Source organism: Nomascus leucogenys, chromosome 6 (assembly GCF_006542625.1).
Source record: "Nomascus leucogenys isolate Asia chromosome 6, Asia_NLE_v1, whole genome shotgun sequence".
Classification (NCBI taxonomy): domain Eukaryota; kingdom Metazoa; phylum Chordata; class Mammalia; order Primates; family Hylobatidae; genus Nomascus; species Nomascus leucogenys.
In genome coordinates this window covers 82,875,501-82,896,637 of record NC_044386.1, presented here as the reverse complement: position 1 = coordinate 82,896,637, position 21,137 = coordinate 82,875,501, and the positions used below count along the sequence as shown (strand labels likewise).

Below are 21,137 nucleotides of genomic sequence, written 5' to 3'. Positions count from 1 at the left end.
CAAAAATGGCGCCCTTAATCACGTTCTGTTTCTTCCCCCAGGTTTTCCCAGCCTCCTAGTGAGTTACTCAAGTGAAAAACCTAGGAGTCATCTTGATGCCTCACCCCCATTTCTCTATCCATACAATCTCTAGATTCTGCTGGCTCGTCTTTAAAACGTGACTGGAATTTGCCTACCTCCTCATCTCTTCTGTCATCACCCTATTCCAAGCCATTATCACCTCTGGCCTGAACTATGCACTAACCTCCTAACTGTTCTCTCTGCTTCCATTGTTATGCCCTAAAGTCCATTCTCTGCACAGGGTCCAGAATGATGTTTTAAAATTGTAAATCAGAGCATGTTGGTCCCCTGCTTAAAATACTCCAATGGTTTCTCATCATTCTTGGATAAAATCTAGAGTTCCTTGTCCTCTCCCCTTTGCTCACTATAGTCTAAGCAACTTGCCTTCTTCTTCTTGTAGTTCTTGAACACAGTAATCCTGCTCATTCCTTAGGGCTTTAAACTGGCTATTACCTCTAGATATGTTTCTTAGAAATTTCTTGTCATTCAGGTCTCAATTATCACATCTTCAGAGAGTCCTTCCCTAATCAATCTAGAGTAGTTGCCACACACTCTTTGTCATATCACCTGCTTTAATTTCAACAGATCACTTAATCCTTGTATTATTTTTTCTTTTTCTCTTCCAAAATAAAAGTTCTATGAGAGCAGAAACCTAATACCCTGCTGAATATGGAGGACCTAATAGGATGCCGGGCAGAGAATAGATGCTTAATAAATGCACATTGAATGAATGAATTCAGGCCCTCACTATTTCTTTCTTTTTTTTTTTTTTGAGACAGAGTCTCACTCTGTCACCCAGGCTGGAGTGCAGTGGCATGATCTCTGCTCACTGCAACCTCTGCCTCCCCGGTTCAAGCGATTCCTCTGTTTCAGCCTCCCGAGTAGCTGGGATTACAGGCACCTGCCACCACACCCGACTAATTTTTGTATTTTTAGTATTTAGTATTTTTGTATTTTTAGTATGGTTTCACCATATTGGCCAGGCTGATCTCAAACTACTGACCTTGTGATCCGCCCACTTCGGCCTCTCAAAGTGCTGGGATTACAAGCGTGAGCCACCACACCTGGCCCCCTCACTATTTCTTACCTGAACTTGCAGTGATATCCTGATTAGTTAGTCTCTCTGCCTTCATCCTGTATACCCTTGGTAAAATGATGTTTATAAAGCACAGATGTGATCAGAGATCTCCTATGTACATCATTCTGTGTAGGTCTCCCTAATGTCAGTAGAGTAAAATTCAAACAATATGACACACAAGGTTTTCCATGATTTAATTTCTTCTTCTCTTTCTGGACTTGTTTTCTGCCAGTTTTGTCTTCCAGTCATTACATACTGCTTGTCTTTAAATCACTGAACTCTGTTGCATGTCTCTGCCTTGGCACATGCTGTACACACTGCTTAAAATGCCTCTCTCCTTTGACCAGCTGCTTACTGCCTTCTCATCATTCAGGACTCAACTTAGAAGTCACCTCCTTTTGAACATTACCTTGTCCTTCTCAAGCATGGTTAGACACACTTTTATGTTTCTACTATACCTATTATATAATTTTGATTATTCTCCCACTGTAATACTAGCATTATGCATTTGTCTTCTGTCCACTAATGACCTTAAGCTCTTTATGGGAAGGGACCATGCACTATTTATCATTGTGTTCCTGTTGCCCTGCACAGTAACTGATTCATAGTAGATACATAGTAAATATTTGTGGGATAAAATCAAGGAGCCTCAGAATATATCTTACCTGAGACGAATATTATTCCAAAATACTGACCCAGCTTCTTTTCTGGTAGAAGCAGGGCGAGTTGGAAGAAGAAGATGAGAATCTTCCTATCCAAGAAGTATCCTTTGACCCGGAGAAAGCTCAGTGTTGCCTAGTGGAGAATGGACAGATTTTAACTCACGGCAGTGGAGGGAAAGGATATGGATTGGCATCTACAGGAGTAACTTCTGGGTGCTATCAGTGGAAGGTATGTGGAAAATCTAATTAGTTTTTAGCATTTTGTCTTTTAGTCCTTTTTTTTCCAGGTTCTTATAATAAATGTGTAGAAAGACTGAAAAAAAATCATGATATGTAAATGTTCTATTATTATGTAAGATAATATAAATGGAAACCAAGTGAAGGATATACAGGAACTCTGTGCTATTTTTGTAACCCTTATAATTCTAAAGTTATCTCAAAAATTTTAAAAATAGATTTTTAAAATCATGCTATAGCCCAGGCTGGGCGCGGTGGCTCACGCTTGTAATCCCAGCACTTTGGGAGGCCGAGGCGGGCGGATCACGAGGTCAGGAGATCGAGACCACGTTGAAACCCCGTCTCTACCAAAAATACAAAAAATTAGCCGGGCGTGGTGGCGGGCGCCTGTAGTCCCAGCTACTCGGAGAGGCTGAGGCAGGAGAATGGCCTGAACCCAGGAGGCTGAGCTTGCAGTGAGCCGAGATTGTGCCACTGCACTCCAGCCTGGGTGACAGAGCGAGACTCCGTCTCAAAAAAAAAAAAAAAAAAAAAAAAAAGAATCATGCTATAGCCCTCCCATAAGGAGTCACACAGAACACATTTTCTTCTAGCAATGAAAATGAAGCAAAGCGTGTGATGTTTTTGTCTAGGAAAGCCCATTAGAGATTCATTGCCCACAATTTTTATAGGAAACTGTTCATATTGGTACCCTCTGCCTGGCATGTACTAAAATTTTAGATTCCCAGAAGGAAAGCTAGTATTTAGCATAAACCATATTGTTCGTACAATCTAGATACAATAAGCCAGCCTACATCAGTTGGGTAAAATTTTTATCAGTATAGGGGACTGTTTACCAGTCAAGTTCCCCCATGCCAGCCAAGGGCCAACATTGCAAGCAGGCATTTCTAAGGATAGTAGTCTCTGTTAACTCCTTCTTTTTTTTTTTTTCTGTAACCTGTTGCTTATTTACATTTTCTTTTTTTTTTTTTATTGCTCTTTTTTTTTATTATTATACTTTAGGTTTTAGGGTACATGTGCACAATGTGCAGGTTTGTTACATATGTATCCATGTGCCATGTTGTTTTGCTGCACCCATTAACTCGTCATTTAGCATTAGGTATACCTCCTAATGCTGTCCCTCCCCCCTTCCCCCACCCCACAACAGTCCCCGGAGTGTGATGTTCCCCTTCCTGTGTCCATGAGTTCTCATTGTTCAATTCCCACCTATGAGTGAGAACATGCGGTGTTTGGTTTTTTGTCCTTGCGATAGTTTACTGAGAATGATGGCTTCCAGTTTCATCCATGTCCCTACAAAGGACATGAACTCATCATTTTTTATGGCTGCATAGTATTCCATGGTGTATATGTGCCACATTTTCTTAATCCAGTCTATCGTTGTTGGACATTTGGGTTGGTTCCAAGTCTTTGCTATTGTGAATAGTGCCGCAATAAACATACGTGTGCATGTGTCTTTATAGCAGCATGATTTATAGTCCTTTGGGTATATACCCAGTAATGGGATGGCTGGGTCAAATGGTATTTCTAGTTCTAGATCCCTGAGGAATCGCCACACTGACTTCCACAATGGTTGAACTAGTTTACAGTCCCACCAACAGTGTAAAAGTGTTCCTATTTCTCCACATCCTCTCCAGCACCTGTTGTTTCCTGACTTTTTAATGATCGCCATTCTAACTGGTGTGAGATGGTATCTCACTGTGGTTTTAATTTGCATTTCTCTGATGGCCAGTGATGATGAGCATTTTTTCATGTGTTTTTTGGCTGCATAAATGTCTTCTTTTGAGAAGTGTCTGTTAACTCCTTCTTTTGCACAGTCTAGTCCTTTATCTCTTGGACATGGTGTATATACAGTAAAACTATCAATAGGACCCCATGCAGGGGGATAAGATTGGCCAGTAATATTGACTTCAGTTATGCCTTTTAGGGGTCCTAGACTTAGCCAGTTACAACAGATCTCATTAACCAACAGATCTATCTTAAAAAGCCATGTGACTTCATTCTTAAGCTTTTGTCTTAACTTTTAAAATGTAGATTAGTCATCAATTTAGCACTGGACAATTTTGGCCAGTCCAGGACTGAGGTATTATGATAAGGTGCACACACAAGAAATATAATCCCTTAGGGCGTATGTGTTGACCTTGGAAACAAAGAATTTATAATTATTAGGGCACCTGTAATCAGAACATATAATAGGCAGCACAGGTTAACATGACACCATTGTGACCTGCCCCCATGGGGCCTTCCACTCTGTGCTCCCAGTTCAGTCTGAATAATTAAGTTGAGTCTTGGTTTCAGAGGGACTGTCTGAAAGCAGTCAGTTTTAAAGGATTTTGTTTTCTGTGACATCATTATTCCTGCCTCAAGAGTGTGGATGACATCTCGAGGTGTTTTGTGGAAACTGCAGTAGCTGGAGCCACCCACTGTGGTTTTTTGACAGACTTGACAAATTTGATGAGAAGCTCAGCACTCAGTTTGAATTTAAAGTGCTCACAGCAGCTTTCAAGACAAAAGAGTTTTGTTTTCTTTTGTGTTTTTGGTTGAGATGGAGTCTTGCTCTGTCGCCCAGGCTGGAGTGCAGTGGTGCGATCTTGGCTCACTGCAACCTCCGCCTCCTGGGTTCAAGCGATTCTCCTGCCTCAGCCTCCCAATTAGCTAGGACTACAGGCGCCTGCCACCACGCCTGGTTAATTTTTTATATTTTTAGTAGAGACAGGGTTTTGCCATGTTGGCCAGGCTGATCTTGAACTCCTGACCTCAGGTGATCCACCCACCTTGGCTTCCCAAAGTGCTGGGATTACAGGTGTGAGCCACCACGCCTGGCCCAACATATGTATTTTTTTCCCCCACTAGAAGATAGAGAACTTTTAGGAACAGTTCTGAAAAAGAGATCATTAATGCCCTCCCTACTCCTCCATATTTTCCCAAGTCTTGAGTTTTTGTTTTTTCTCTGTATGAAATTGAGTGTCCCATTCAGTAATTACAACTTTACATTTTTTAATTTTTAAAAATCACTTGTTATTTTTATCTAGACCTTTTGTCCAGAAGGGTTGGATGCAAGAGGAAGAGTTTTCACACTAAAACATTTGCATACAACTTAACCAGAAAGGTTAGGAACTGGCCAGGACAAAATTTCAGTAACAGTTTATCTTTTTCAAAATAGGTTTGTAAAACCTTCTACGTCTTTTGTCCTAATCATTTATCCAGTGAGCAGTCTGGAAAAGATCAGTTTCTTTCTGGGAACAGTTTTATTTAGTAAACTGCCTTATTGGTGTGCGCTGTTTATCAGGAGAAAGGTGAGGGATTTAGAGTCAAATGATCAGTCCCTTGTTGCAAACTGCAACTATTCTAGAAAGCTTAACATGTTGGGACATCGCCTAGAGGGTATTGAGAATACAATCTCTTTAAGAGTGGGTGGAAGTATATTGCTCCCAGAAAACACACTCTTTTCGTGGATATCTGCAAGAGATCTGGACAGTTCAGCCAGCATCCAAGATGTTTTTCAGACTTTATGGCCCCACAGAGGGGGGGTATTCCAAATCCACAACAGTCCCAGATTTTGAGTTTTGTTCATTGAGCTTGTGCCTGCTTTTAGCTGAGCACAACTCACTTTGAGTTGAAATAACCTAGAGCACACAGTGTCGGGTTTTAGCTTAGAGTCAGGTCCAGGCAATTAGAATGTGTGAGTTCGGGATTCCAAGCCAGCAGCTTTTTGGGGCAGCAGTTAAATCTAGATGGAGCCAGTTATGGGAGCATGTGCCTATAGTCCCAGTACTTGGAAGGCAGAGGCTGGAGGACTGCTTGAGCCCAGGAGTTTGAAGCCACAGTGAGCTCTGTTTACACTACTGCATGCCAGCCTGGGTAACAGAAAGAGACCCTATCTCTCTCTTTTTTTTTTTTTTTTTTTTGAGACGGAGTCTCGCTCTGTTGCCCAGGCTGGAGTGCAGTGGTGCAATCTCGGCTCACTGCAAGCTCCACCTCCCGGGTTCATGCCATTCTCCTGCCTCAGCCTCTCTGAGTAGCTGGGACTACAGGCGCCCGCCACCACGCCTGGCTAATTTTTTTTGTGTGTGTATTTTTAGTAGAGACGGGGTTTCACCGTGGTCTTGATCTCCTGACCTCGTGATCCGCCCACCTTGGCCTCCCAAAGTGCTGGGATTACAAGCGTGAGCCACCGCGCCCGGCCTTGAGACCCTATCTCTTAAAAACAAAAACAAACCCTAAATGGTGTAGGACCTGACAATAGCGTTTTAAGTCCAGGCTTGAAAACAAGGCTTTTTTAAGCTCTGTTTGCTTGTCAATCTTGGAGTCCAAATTGACCCACTCAAAAATATGTACTTAGGCTAGAAAGTCATCAGCCTGTAAGTGTTAGACATATGATTTTATAAGAACTCATTGGCCACTGAATGTTTTTTAAAACTCTAAAAGCGTATCTCTCTATCTCCATCTAGAGCTTGCCTCTCTTTTATTTTATCTCCGTTTTCCCAGAGGCTCCAATAGGAAAAAATCATAGCAAAAACCCACCAGTTAGAGACACTTGTTTTGTTTCTAATATAGAGTTTAAATTCCAATCCACCCACTGGTGACAAAAAGCAAGTAAGTTGTGTCCCACTAGTATATTTTTCTTTGGAGCTTTCCCTGATCAGGATGAAACTTTAGCATTTTTGAAGTTACAAGCTTGTAACATTTTGCATCTTAATTTTTTTTTCTTTTTTTTTTTTTGAGACAGAGTCTAGCTCTGTTGCCCATGCTGGAGTGCAGTGGCACAAGCTCAGCTCCCTGCAACCTCCACCTCCCAGTTTCAAGGGATTCTCCTGCCTCAGCCTCCCGAATAGGTGGGACTGGAGGCACGCATCACCATGCCTGGCTAATTTTTGTGTTTTTAGTAGAGATAAGGTCTCACCATGTTGGCCAGGCTGGACCTGAACTCCTGAACTCAAGTGATCTGCCCGCCTTGGCCTCCCAAAATGCTGAAATAACAGGCATGAGCCATCATGCCCAGCCTTTGCATCATTTTTTTTTTTTTTATCATGCATCCAGATGTAGTTGCCCCAAAATAAAGCTGTTTTTAAAAGTTTTCTTCCTCCCTTCTCACATCTTAAGTTTACTCAAACCTCTAGCAATAAATTTAGCATTTACAAGGTAAATTGTGGCAGGGGGAGAACCTGCTGTAGCAATAGCAGCAGCTCAGCTCAAGAAAATAGCTGGAGTAGTTCCTTTCTATTCTTGTTTGCTTGTTTGTTTTTGTATATTTTGTAGAGATGGGGTTCTTGCTCTCTTGCCCAAGGTAGTCTCAAACTCCTGGCCTCAAGCAGTCCTCCCTCCTTAGCCTCCAAAGTGCTAAGATTACAGGTGTGAGCCACTGCACCCACATTCAAAGCTGTCAGGGGTTTTTGAACCCTTTCCCCTCCCACTGGAGGAGAGAGCAACTACAAGCTAATTTTTCTACTCTGGCTCATCTAAAGCCCACTTGTGGGAATATTTAGGCCCTTTCTCTTCAGGAAAGAAGTTGTTCCTGGAAGAAAGAACAGCACAGTTTTTACCTGAGCTGCTGTTTTTTCCTGACTTTAGCTGGCAAGGCCAAGAGCATCCCGGGTAGCAAACCAACTCTCTTGTGGTTGGATTTATCTTAAAAATTGATAGGTAACTTTTGCCCCTCACAACAAATAGCAGCTCACCTTCTGTTTCATACTATGTATAACCCCATAGCCACCTAGGTACCAGAGTTTTATCTTTTCCTTTCATCTCTTTCTTTTTCCCCAGCAATATTTAACTATATTCTAATGCATCAGGGTTGTTCTAGTGAATCTCATTGCTGCCACTGCTAAGTCATGAGTCCCCAAGACCACCCTCAGATTCAGAGATTCACTAGAAGGACTCGTCAGACTCCACATGTTGATACACTCATGATGGAGACTTTATTATAATGATGCAGTAAGGATATACACCCAGATAATAAGGGAAGGATACAGGTGAGGTATAGAAGAATCCATGTACAGGCTTCCTTCTGTTCTCTCACTGCCATGAGCACAAGTGCACAAGCTTTCCCCAGCAAGAAAAATAACATATGTGTGATGTTTCTAGAGAACCCCATTAGAGATTGAGAACCCAAGGTTTTTACTGGGGGCTGGTCACGTAGACACCTTCAACCTAACATGTACCAACATTTCATACTCCCAGAAGGAGAGCAGGTATTCAGCATAAATCACATTGTGTGTTTAAATGTTCTAGGTCAGTGAGCCACCTTTATCACTTAGGGGAAGTTTTTTTTTCTTTAAATCAGTGTGAGAAACTTTACCAGTCAAATTCCCAGATCCTAGCCAAAGGCCAGTGTTGCAAGCATGCCTTTTTGAAAATAGTAGTAGTCACACTAGGTGTAGTGGCTGATGCCTATAATCCCAACACTTTGGGAGGCCGAGGTGGGAGGATTACTTGAGGCCAGGAGTTCAAGACCAGACTGTGTAACATAACAAGATCTCATCTCTACAAAAAATAACTAGCCAGGCATGATAGTGTACACCTGTAATCCTAGTTACTCAGGCGACTGAGGCAGGAGAATTGCTTGAGCCCAGGAATTTGAAGCTTCAGTGAGCCATGATCATGCTACTGTACTCCAGCCTGGAAAACAGAGTGAGACCCCATCTCTTTAGAAAATTAAAAACAAAACAAAACAAAACAAAGCACCTAGTCTCAGGCTTAATATATTAACTCTTTTTCTAAACAGAGGTATATGCAAGAGAGTAGTTAAAATCTATATGTAAAGAATTAAAGTTTTCATTAATTTCTGGACTAAACATACGTCCTCATCTTCATTATTAAGTTGTAAGTTAGAATTGCTTATTTTAAATACTATAGATATTCAAAGGTTATTCTAAGTGTTCTGCAAGATAAAGAATAAGTTTGTTTTAAAATCTTTCTAAATTGATGTGATTATTTTCATGTTATTTTTATTTATGCTGAAAAGAACATGTTCCCATAAATGCATTAGTATTATTTATAAACATATTTTCAGTATTGGTTAATGCAGTTAATAGTATATAAATATATTTTTTGAGTATTAATGAATATCCCACTTTTATTTTAGTTTTATATTGTGAAGGAAAACAGAGGGAATGAAGGCACGTGTGTTGGAGTTTCTCGCTGGCCAGTACATGACTTTAATCACCGCACTACCTCGGATATGTGGCTCTATAGGGCCTACAGTGGTAACCTCTATCACAATGGAGAACAGACTCTCACATTGTCCAGCTTTACTCAAGGAGATTTCATTACCTGTGTGTTAGACATGGAAGCCAGGACCATTTCTTTTGGGAAAAATGGAGAGGTACTGATGCCCATTCACAAGCATTACATTTTTCTTGTTTCTATTTATAGTCAACTCAGTTATTCAGGTGCCACGTATTCAGTTTATAGATTATCTACTCGTCTCTCCTTTCTCTCTAATACTTTCTGGTTCTTAAAACATTTATCACCAACAAACAGGAAGATAGTAAAACCCCAATAAGATTTTTGAAACAAATGAACACATTATGATCACTTATTATATGTAGAATTTTCTTGGTTAGCAAGGTTAATTAAGAATTTGATCTAGTAACTTTTGTTCTGTTTCATAAAAGCTTTCAATTCTAATGTGGTTAGATATTGTGAATTAAACAAACAAATTTCTATTTCCTTTTTCTTTTCCTCACTGCTGCCACACTGTAGGAACCCAAATTAGCTTTTGAAGATGTGGATGCAGCAGAGTTGTACCCATGTGTGATGTTCTATAGTAGCAATCCAGGGGAAAAGGTAATGAGGTCTCAAACCTTTATTTAAGAATATTTGTTATTTTATTGTTTAGCATCAGATAGAGTTTATAAATATAATAAGCTATTTCTTCTGCCATTAAAAGTACTTGAGTTAGGTAATCCATTCTTCTAGAAGAAGGTTACTTTCAGAAATTGACTTTACGATATATTAATATTAAGGCACTATTTCATGTTCTGGCAATTTGAATACAGTGAGTCAACTTTCAAACATATGTGCAGTAACAAGAACTATAAGAACTAGTTCTAATTCACTGGCAATTATGGGAATGAGAGAGAAATCTAGAAATAATTTTAAATGTAATAAGATGCTATCAGCTGAATAATAGAAGTTCTAGTCATGATGAGGAAACTACCTTTCATTCAGCTGGGGGAATTTTCAGGTGTTGTAGATGGTGTGAATTTGAACTTCATGACAACAGTATTAATAGGATACCCTCCATTATTTATTTATTTATTTATTTTTTTTTTGAGACAGAGTTTCGCTCTGTCACCTAGGCTGGAGTGCAGTGGCGCGATCTCGGCTCACTGCAAGCTCCACCTCCCGGGTTCACGCCATTCTCCTGCCTCAGCCTCTCCGAGTTAGCTGGGACTCCAGGCGCCCGCCACCACGCCCGGCTAATTTTTTGTATTTTTAGTAGAGACGGGGTTTCACCGTGGTCTTGATCTCCTGACCTCGTGATCCACCCACCTCGGCCTCCCAAAGTGCTGGGATTACAAGCGTGAGCCACCGCGCCCGGCCTACCCTCCATTATAAACTTTCTCTTTCACCTCATCTAAAACCCAGGCAGAGAAAACCTTTGTGATCTCCCTGTGCTGCTGGGTAGATTTTTTTTTTCCCTACTCCATCCTTTCACTTGCGGATGCATAGTACAGCTTAAGTCAAGTCTCAAGAATTTCTAGCCATTATGTAGTAGAAAGCTGTCAAGTTATATCATGTATAATATTTTCATAGTGAAATTGCTGGACCTGATAAATTCTAACAAAGAAAATTACCTTTTATTTTATGTTTTTAAAAATACATATTTTTAATGTCAAGGAATTATAATTTAAGGCTAGCTGAGAACTGTTTCTTGGACAGCCAGGCAACGAAAACTGAACTGGAGATGAAGTAAAGATGCAGCCCAGTGCCTGATACCATCCCTTGCCCTATGTAGGTTTGCAGCCGAAAGTAGTTTCTGTCATATTCTGGTTCGAGTGATGGCCTGGTGCTTTCTGCCATCTGTGAACCTTGAAGAAATTCATTCAGACTTAGACTATGTATCAATCAGTTTATTCTATCTAGAAGGCATTTTTGATAAATTTTAGAACCTCTGAGAGACACAATACTAATAGCAGTTAACTTTTTCTAACATTTACAGAGTGACTGGCAATGTACTAATAAGCACTTTATGTGCATAATCTCATTTAATCTTTAAAATAACTGTAGGGGACAGATGCTATTATTAGTGTCAGGTTTTAAATGAAAAGCTAAGACTTAGAATGATTAAATAATTTCCCAAGATTATACAAAGTTATGAGTTGAACCCAAGTTTTGCTCCTCTTTTTACTTCTGTGTCTTATTTGCAATGTGTATCCAGATTGTGACTATTCCAAATGTCTAGATTTATGATTTTACTTTTGCACCCCTTGAACAGTGTAAAATGTCCGGGACTCATCATTCTGGAGTCTTGAGGATGAGAATGAGTATATCCTTAAGGCTTATTTTAGACTACATTGAGTCAGTCACATACGGCTTGGTCTCTATATTCATCTTTCAAATTTTCCGAACATCTCTGGAATACATGAGTTACAGGAAATGTAAATAACAGGGCAGCTTATTCCGGTGGGCCATACCACTACTAACTTCAGTGTATCTGTAACATTTCATTACTCTTTGGGGGCCAGTAGGTATAATTCACATGTATGAAGAGACCCAAATACTAGTTCAACATGGGATTCTACATGTTAGAATTTATAGTGACCAAGAAGAACTACTAATAGCACATGTTTTCCACCCTCTTTACTTTTATATAGGTGAAAATTTGTGATATGCAGATGCGTGGCACACCCCGAGACTTACTTCCGGGAGACCCTATTTGTAGTCCAGTAGCAGCAGTGCTGGCTGAGGCCACTATTCAGCTCATCCGTATCCTTCACCGAACAGACCGTTGGACTTACTGCATTAACAAAAAAATGATGGAAAGGCTGCACAAAATTAAGATATGTATTAAAGAGTCAGGTCAGAAGCTAAAGAAAAGCCGCTCGGTTCAGAGCCGAGAGGAAAATGAAATGAGAGAGGAGAAGGAGAGCAAAGAGGAAGAGAAAGGTAAACATACTAGGCATGGCCTCGCTGACCTCTCAGAGCCACAGCTGAGGACTCTTTGCATAGAGGTGTGGCCCGTGCTGGCTGTGATAGGAGGAGTTGATGCTGGTCTTAGAGTTGGAGGTCGGTGTGTTCACAAGCAAACTGGGCGCCATGCCACGCTGCTGGGAGTGGTCAAAGAGGGCAGCACATCTGCCAAGGTCCAATGGGATGAAGCAGAAATTACTATCAGGTATGATCTGTTGAGTTACACTTTTAGCAAACAAATATTTAATGGTGAAATAGGCCATTGCCTGTCGACAGTGAGTAATTATGTATTTTAGGTGAGCTGCCAGTTAACTTTTAAAAGTATTTCTCATGCAGCTAGGTGTTTGTACTGTAATTTCTTAAAGGAGAATTTCCTAAACCCATGTTCTTTGAAATACTAGTGGGTTTTAAAAATACACAGCCTTTTTGTTTTGTTTTGTTTTGTTTTGGGGAAAAAATGGTAAGCTCATTTGTTTATATGTTTAACTGGGATTCTTCTTCGAATTTTTCATTTGGCTTTTTGCATTTTGATCATTTCTGTTACACACTGGCATAGTAAAAAGCCAGCCAGCTAATCTGTTCATTGCATTTTGTGGTAGCAAGGCTATGAATACTGGATATGAATGTTTGACGGACTGAAGTTAGGCTTTGCATTATCTGTAATTTTAAATATTCTTCCTTTTTATAAAACCACGTATTTCTATCCCGTCAATGTAAACATTTTGATTAGATGTGAAAGTTACATTTATTTGACACAAACTGGGTATTTAAAAGCATTTAGGTGTGTTTGCATTCAGAGAGGATTTGTGCAAAGTATAAATTTCGTATGCTTACAAGGAAATGCAGGTTGAGCATCCCAAATCCAAAAATCCAAAATCCAAAGTGCTCCAATGAATATTTCCATTGAGCATCATGTTGGTGCTCAAAAAGTTTCAGGTTTTCACTCAAAGGAGCTGCTCATTGGAGCATTTCAGATTTGGGATTTTTGGATTTGGGATGCTTAACTGGTAAGTACAATGTAAATATTCCAAAATTTGGGAAAAAGAATCTGAAATCCAAAACACTTCTGATCCCATGCATTTTGGATAAGGGATACTCATCCTGTCAAGTGTCTTCCTTGATAAGGAGACTCATTTATCTAATGACTCTACATAATTGTATCATTTAAAAATATGGATTTATTGGTGATATTATGTAACTGTTCATTATACTGCCCAATGTGATTCCTGTAAAGTTACATGTTGGTATGACACAGAACAATATCTTTTAAAATTTTATTTGATTTTATTATTTATTTTTTTGAGACGGAGTCTTGCTCTGTCGCCCAGGCTGGAGGGCAATGGCATGATCTTGGCTCACTGCAACTTCCACCTCCCGGGTTCAAGCAATTCTCCCACCTCAGTCTTCTGAGTAGCTGGGATTACAGGCACCCACCATCATGCCCGGCTAATTTTTGTATTTTTGTAGAGACAGGGTTTCACCATGTTACCCAGGTTGGTCTTGAACTCCTGACCTCAAGTGATCCACCTGCCTCGGCCTCCCAAAGTGCTGAGATTACAGGCATGAGCCACCACGCCTGGCCGGAACAATATCTAAAACAGTGGTTCTTTGTGCTTTTGGAGTGGTACTGTTTCAGAATTTAGTGAATGCTATGGATCATCTTAGCCAAAAAATACATATACATAAACTTTACACACAATTTCAGGGGTTAATGGACTCTGCCTTCCCCTCCATTCTACCAAGCTAAGAAACCAGTGACAACTTTACAGAACGACATGGAAGTGTCTACCTTTCCTCTCATTCTTTGCCTTGTTTCAGAAAGGATTTATGGTGCCTGGTTAAGATGCATACAGTAGGCTGGGCTTGGTGGCTCACACTTGTAATCCCGGCACTTTGGGAGGCAGAGGCAGGCAGATCACCTGAGGTCAGGAGTTTGAGACCAGCCTGGCCAACATGGCAAAACCTTCTTTCTACTAAAAATACAAAAAATTAGCTAGCCATGGTAGCGTGCGCCTGTAATCCTAGCTAGTCAGGGAGCTAAGGCAGGAGAATCTCTTGAACTCAGTAGACAGAGGTTGCAGTGAGCCGAGATCGCACCACTGCACTGCAGCCTGGGTGACAGAACAAGACTCCGTCTCCAAAAAAAAAAAAGAAAAATGCATACAGTATAGCAAAATAAGTGAATTAATTAAAACAAGAAAAAAAGAAAAATGAGCCTAGAGGGAAATAAAATTAGAAAAGTAATATAGAACCAAGATTTAGGTTAGAACAACAAAACTTTATACCGGCAAAAGCTTTTTATTACATTTTGTATAATTATATCATTCTTAAACTTCAGGAAGTTCTTGCCAATATCAAGAAATATATAATTATATTTTGGCTTAAACTATAGAGGCATTATTTGAGGCTACAAAGTAAACTTTTTTATGAAATGAATTCCTCACTGAAATAAGTTACAAATAACCATTTATAAACTAGATTTATTATACAAATTTTCTGAATAGCTTACATCAAACTACATCTGACCAACCTCCTGTTTTTGTAAGTAAAGATACAGAGCCACACCCGTTTGTTAATGATGGCAGGGTTGAGTGGTTGCAGCTGAGACCGTGTGCCCTGCAGAGTCTAAAATATTTCCTGTCTGGCCCCTTACAGAAAGTTTGCTAACTCCTGGCATACATTATATATTAGTGAATATTCTTGTTTGAAAGCACGTGCACATCTCATTGCTTCTGCATTTAGCATCACATCTCCCCGTTTTTCTCTGTGTTTGTAATGATTTCTTTAGTTTGTGTAAATTATTCTCTGTATTGTGTACATGATGCACCTTATTTTGTCTACATTATTTTCCGTACCTTCCTCCTGTCTTTCCCTCACTTGCTTCTTCCTGTGTCATTCTGATCTTTATTAAAGCTTCCCAACTTTTTGGTCGCCTAGTGATACTCCATTGTATAATCTGGAACCCTGTGAACCATTGCCGTTTGATGTGGCGCGATTCCGAGGCCTGACGGCTTCTGTGCTGCTGGACCTAACATATCTCACTGGCATTCACGAAGACATGGGGAAACAGAGCACCAAACGACATGAAAAGAAACACCGACATGAATCCGAGGAGAAAGGGGATGTTGAGCAGAAACCTGAGAGTGAATCCACTTTAGATATGCGAACAGGCCTAACATCTGATGACGTCAAAAGTCAGGGTACCACAAGCTCCAAATCAGAAAATGAAATCGCTTCATTTTCTTTAGATCCAACACTGCCAAGTGTGGAATCCCAACATCAAATAACAGAAGGGAAAAGAAAAAATCATGAACACATGTCCAAAAACCATGATGTAGCCCAGTCAGAAATCAGGGCAGTCCAGCTGTCCTATCTTTACCTCGGTGCTATGAAGTCACTTAGTGCCCTTCTTGGCTGTAGTAAATATGCTGAGCTGTTGCTGATACCAAAAGTCCTGGCTGAAAATGGCCACAACTCAGACTGTGCAAGTTCTCCAGTTGTTCATGAAGACGTGGAGATGCGAGCAGCCCTGCAGTTCTTGATGCGACACATGGTGAAGCGAGCAGTCATGCGGTCACCCATAAAGAGAGCACTGGGATTAGCTGATCTGGAACGAGCACAAGCCATGATCTATAAATTAGTGGTTCATGGGCTTTTGGAAGACCAGTTTGGGGGCAAAATTAAGCAAGGTATGTTATCTGATTTTTTTTTTTTTTTTTGCTTTTGTGCTGTTGAGATTATGTTCGTAATTGTCAGAAGTGATATATTCTGTAAGTGATTTGTAAAAAAAAAAAAATTTTTTTTGGTCAAAGCAATTTTCACATCATTTTTTCTTGAAACGAAAACAGTTCTTTTTTGTTATTTTTATATTAGTAATCTTCTGTCTATAATTTTGCTGTTTTAAACCTATACCAGTGTTAGAACACAGCAATTATTACTACATTTTGTAAAACAAAATTTAACTCATACCAAGAAAAGTATTTATTGATCTGACTCAAAATACATAGTATTCTGGCAAGCACGGTGGCTCATGCCTGTAATCCTAGCACTTTGGGAGGCCGAGGCAGGCAGATCACTTGAGGCCGGGAGTTCTAGACCAGCCTGGCCAACATGGTGAAACCCTGTCTCTACTAAAAATACAAAAATTAACCGGGCATAGTGGTGTGTGCCTTTAATCCCAGCTACTCAGGAAGCTAAGGCAGTAGAATCTCTTGAACCTGGGAGGCGGAGGTTACAGTGAGCCGAGATTGTGCCACTGCACTCAAGCCTGGGTGGCTGAGCGAGACCCTGTCTCAAAAAACAAAACAAAATACATAGTATTCTGATATCTTCTCAGAGACATTTTAAAGGAAATTTTAAAGTCTCTACTTTCATAGGCTGCATATTGCATGTAAAAAAAAAAAAAGCTCCCGTTTTATCTTGTATCCTCACATTTGGGGAGAATATGAATGCAGAAATAAAAATGAGATTCGTTCAGTAAATGTTTATTGAGTACCTACTATGTGTTGGGTACTTTCTTAGGTTCTGGAGAGGCAGCAGTTAACAAAACAAAGTCCCTCGCCTTCATGGAATTTATATGGTTCTTCCTTCTTTCCCTCTTTCTTCTTTTCCTTTGTGCTTATTCCTTTTCTTCTTGTCTTAGCTTAGACGGTAAATAGAGAGAGAGGTACATGGTGTATATAAGTAAGAATGTTAAGATCATGATGATTGTGAAGTAATGTGGCTTTTTATCAAACCTAATAGAATTACTTGTCTTTGTAGCAACTCATATTTTAGTTATGTTTATTTGTAGGCTTCCTTAACAATTAAAAAAATATATAAATACTTTGTAAACTTTTAGACTTGTTAACTAAGTGGGTTTTTTAATGAAATTGTCCTTTTTAAATCATGAAGTTTCTGTCTCGGTTTTTACTCTTCTTGTATTTACATGCTTTTATCTTTGCCTATTTGTAGATTAAAGATAGGCATCAAAATCAAAGTGTGAAGGAAACACAGTTTTAATGATTGGATACCTTAGAGAACCTCTTATCAGATCTTACAACCAAAAGTGAGACTTTTTTTGTTTTTAAGAGAACCCTCTTCTCTAAAAACAGAAATGTGTAATTACAAGGGCTCATTACAATACTGTCTGTAGAGTTTGGAATTAATGAGTACAATAGTGAATACAAAGATGTATATATGTAATAATATTTTTTCTGTCAATCTTTCATAGAAATTGATGCTTGTGAAATATATTTAGAAACTTTTAAGTTAAAAAGGTAGAAGTTTTTTATTCCCACTGTTATTTTTGAAAAAACAAATCCTTACTACTTTCTTAACCTTTTTTTTGGTTTCTAGAGATTGATCAACAAGCTGAAGAAAGTGACCCTGCCCAGCAGGCACAGACACCAGTTACTACTAGCCCATCAGCCTCAAGCACGACCTCCTTTATGAGCAGCTCTCTGGAGGACACCACAACTGCCACCACTCCAGTCACTGACACAGAAACAGTGCCTGCATCCGAGTCCCCGGGAGTGATGCCTCTTAGTCTTCTCAGGTAGAGAAGTTGACCTTTAATGTCTGCCATACTGATGCCTGTGTTTCTGAAGGCACAGTTGTCCTCTTATGAATAGTATGCCCAACTGAATCTTGGTGTTCTAGAGCTCGAAAGAACCTAAGAGATCATATAGTCAAGCTCATTTTACTGAAGTTGGAAGTGTCCCTCAGAAGTTTAATAACTTACCCAAAACTCACAGCCAATTAGTGGTGATCCCAGGTCTAATCAACTGTGGTGCTGACCAGCAAGTACTCTAACATTCTCTCTCTTATGATGATCTTTTTTTCCCCTAAGTTTTTGAGTATTTTTTTTCCTCAAAAAGTAAATACTTGTATTTTGAATACTCACCTCCGTGAAAATAATTTTCTCTTCTCAGGTTGTTTTCCTTTTAAGCATACTTCTTTAACCGTATTTTTTATTTTTTATTTATTTTTATTATTTTATTTTATTATTATACTTTAGGTTTTAGGGTACATGTGCACAATGTGCAGGTTTGTTACATATGTATACATGTGCCATGATGATTTCCTGCACCCATTAACTCGTCATTTAGCATTAGGTATATCTCCTAATGCTGTCCCTCCCCCCTCCCCCAACCCCACAACAGTCCCCGGAGTGTGATGTTCCCCTTCCTGTGTCCATGAGTTCTCATTGTTCAATTCCCACCTATGAGTGAGAACATGCGGTGTTTGGTTTTTTGTCCTTGCGATAGTTTACTGAGAATGATGGCTTCCAGTTTTATCCATGTCCCTACAAAGGACATGAACTCATCATTTTTTATGGCTGCATAGTATTCCATGGTGTATATGTGCCACATTTTCTTAATCCAGTCTATCGTTGTTGGACATTTGGGTTGGTTCCAACTCTTTGCTATTGTGAATAGTGCCGCAATAAACATACGTGTGCATGTGTCTTTATAGCAGCATGATTTATAGTCCTTTGGGTATATACCCAGTAATGGGATGGCTGGGTCAAAGGTATTTCTAGTTCTAGATCCCTGAGGAATCACCACACTGACTTCCACAATGGTTGAACTAGTTTACAGTCCCACCAACAGTGTAAAAGTGTTCCTATTTCTCCACATCCTCTCCAGCACCTGTTGTTCCCTGATTTTTTAATGATGGCCATTCTAACTGGTGTGAGATGGTATCTCACTGTGGTTTTAATTTGCATTTCTCTGATGGCCAGTGATAATGAGCATTTCTTAATGTGTTTTTTGGCTGCATAAATGTCTTCTTTTGAGAAGTGTCTGTTCATGTCCTTTGCCCACTTTTTGATGGGGTTGTTTGTTTTTTTCTTGTAAATTTGTTTGAGTTCATTGTAGATTCTGGATGTTAGCCCTTTGTCAGATGAGTAGGTTGCAAAAATTTTCTCCCATTCTGTAGGTTGCCTGTTCACTCTGATGGTAGTTTCTTTTGCTGTGCAGAAGCTCTTTAGTTTAATTAGATCCCATTTGTCAATTTTGGCTTTCGTTGCCATTGCTTTTGGTGTTTTAGACATGAAGTCCTTGCCCACGCCTATGTCCTGAATGGTATTGCCTAGGTTTTCTTGTAGGGTTTTAATGGTTTTAGGTCTAACATTTAAGTCTTTAATCCATCTTGAATTAATTTTTGTATAAGGTGTAAGGAAGGGATCCAGTTTCAGCTTTCTACATATGGCTAGCCAGTTTTCCCAGCACCATTTATTAAATAGGGAATCCTTTCCCCATTGCTTGTTTTTGTCAGGTTTGTCAAAGATCAGATAGTTGTAGATATGCGGCATCATTTTTGAGGGCTCTGTTCTGTTCCATTGATCTATGTCTCTGTTGTGGTACCAGTACCATGCTGTGTTGGTTACTGTAGCCTTGTAGTATAGTTTGAAGTCAGGTAGCGTGATGCCTCCAGCTTTGTTCTTTTGGCTTAGGATTGACTTGGCAATGTGGGCTCTTTTTTGGTTCCATATGAACTTTAAAGTAGTTTTTTCCAATTCTGTGAAGAAAGTCATTGGTAGCTTGATGGGGATGGCATTGAATCTATAAATTACCTTGGGCAGTATGGCCATTTTCACAATATTGATTCTTCCAACCCATGAGCATGGAATGTTCTTCCATTTGTTTGTATCCTCTTTTATTTCACTGAGCAGTGGTTTGTAGTTCTCCTTGAAGAGGTCCTTCACATCCCTTGTAAGTTGGATTCCTAGGTATTTTATTCTCTTTGAAGCAATTGTGAATGGGAGTTCACTCATGATTTGGCTCTCTGTTTGTCTGTGATTGGTGTACAAGAATGCTTGTGATTTTTGTACATTGATTTTGTATCCTGAGACTTTGCTGAAGTTGCTAATCAGCTTAAGGAGATTTTGGGCTGAGACAATGGGGTTTTCTAGATATACAATCATGTCATCTGCAAACAGGGACAATTTGACTTCTTCTTTTCCTAATTGAATACCATTTATTTCCTTCTCCTGCCTGATTGCCCTGGCCAGAACTTCTAGCACTATGTTGAATAGGAGCGGTGAGAGACAGCATCCCTGTCTTGTGCCAGTTTTCAGAGGGAATGCTTCCAGTTTTTGCCCATTCAGTATGATATTGGCTGTGGGTTTGTCATAGATAGCTCTTATTATTTTGAGATACGTCCCATTAATACCTAATTTATTGAGAGTTTTTAGCATGAAGGGTTGTTGAATTTTGTCAAAGGCCTTTTCTGCATCTATTGAGATAATCATGTGGTTTTTGTCTTTCGTTCTGTTTATATGCTGGATTACATTTATTGATTTGTGTATGTTGAACCAGCCTTGCATCCCAGGGATGAAGCCCACTTGATTATGATGGATAAGCTTTTTGATGTGCTGCTGGATTTGGTTTGCCAGTATTTTATTGAGGATTTTTGCATCAATGTTCATCAAGGATATTGGTCTGAAATTCTCTTTTTTGGTTGTGTCTCTGCCAGGCTTTGGTATCAGGACGATGCTGGCTTCATAAAATGTGTTAGGGGGGATTCCCTCTTTTTCTATCGAATGGAATAGTTTCAGAAGGAATGGTACCAGTTCCTCCTTGTACCTCTGGTAGAATTCGGCTGTGAATCCATCAGGTCCTGGACTCTTTTTGGTTGGTAAGCTATTGATTATTGCCACAATTTCAGAACCTGTTATTGGTCTATTCAGAGATTCAACTTCTTCCTGGTTTAGTCTTGGGAGGGTGTATTTGTCGAGGAATTTATCCATTTCTTCTAGATTTTCTAGTTTATTTGCATAGAGGTGTTTGTAGTATTCTCTGATGGTAGATTGTATTTCTGTGGGATCAGTGGTGATATCCCCTTTTTCATTTTTTATTGCGTCTATTTGATTCTTCTCTCTTTTCTTCTTTATTAGTCTTGCTAGTGGTCTATCAATTTTCTTGATCTTTTCAAAAAACCAGCTCCTGGATTCATTAATTTTTTGAAGGGTTTTTTGTGTC

The 21,137-nt window shown here is 39.6% G+C and overlaps 1 protein-coding gene across 8 annotated transcripts in view; it reads left to right on the top strand.

Moving 5' to 3' along the window:
* HERC1 (HECT and RLD domain containing E3 ubiquitin protein ligase family member 1) overlaps positions 1-21,137 on the top strand; it is a 240,864-nt gene that overhangs the window by 150,331 nt on the left and 69,396 nt on the right. For 6 of the 8 annotated variants that reach the window (XR_004030537.1, XM_030814531.1, XM_030814537.1 and 3 more), the window contains exons 34-39: positions 1,853-2,029; positions 9,119-9,358; positions 9,739-9,822; positions 11,856-12,376; positions 15,085-15,860; positions 17,509-17,707. Coding sequence is in view for 7 of the 8 variants with exons in the window: in XM_030814531.1 (XP_030670391.1) it covers positions 1,853-2,029; positions 9,119-9,358; positions 9,739-9,822; positions 11,856-12,376; positions 15,085-15,860; positions 17,509-17,707 (1,997 nt within the window). In the remaining variant the exon portion in view is untranslated. The remainder of the gene's footprint in view (positions 1-1,852; positions 2,030-9,118; positions 9,359-9,738; positions 9,823-11,855; positions 12,377-15,084; positions 15,861-17,508; positions 17,708-21,137) is intronic. The other 2 variants (XM_030814533.1, XM_030814536.1) reach the window with 2 other exon arrangements.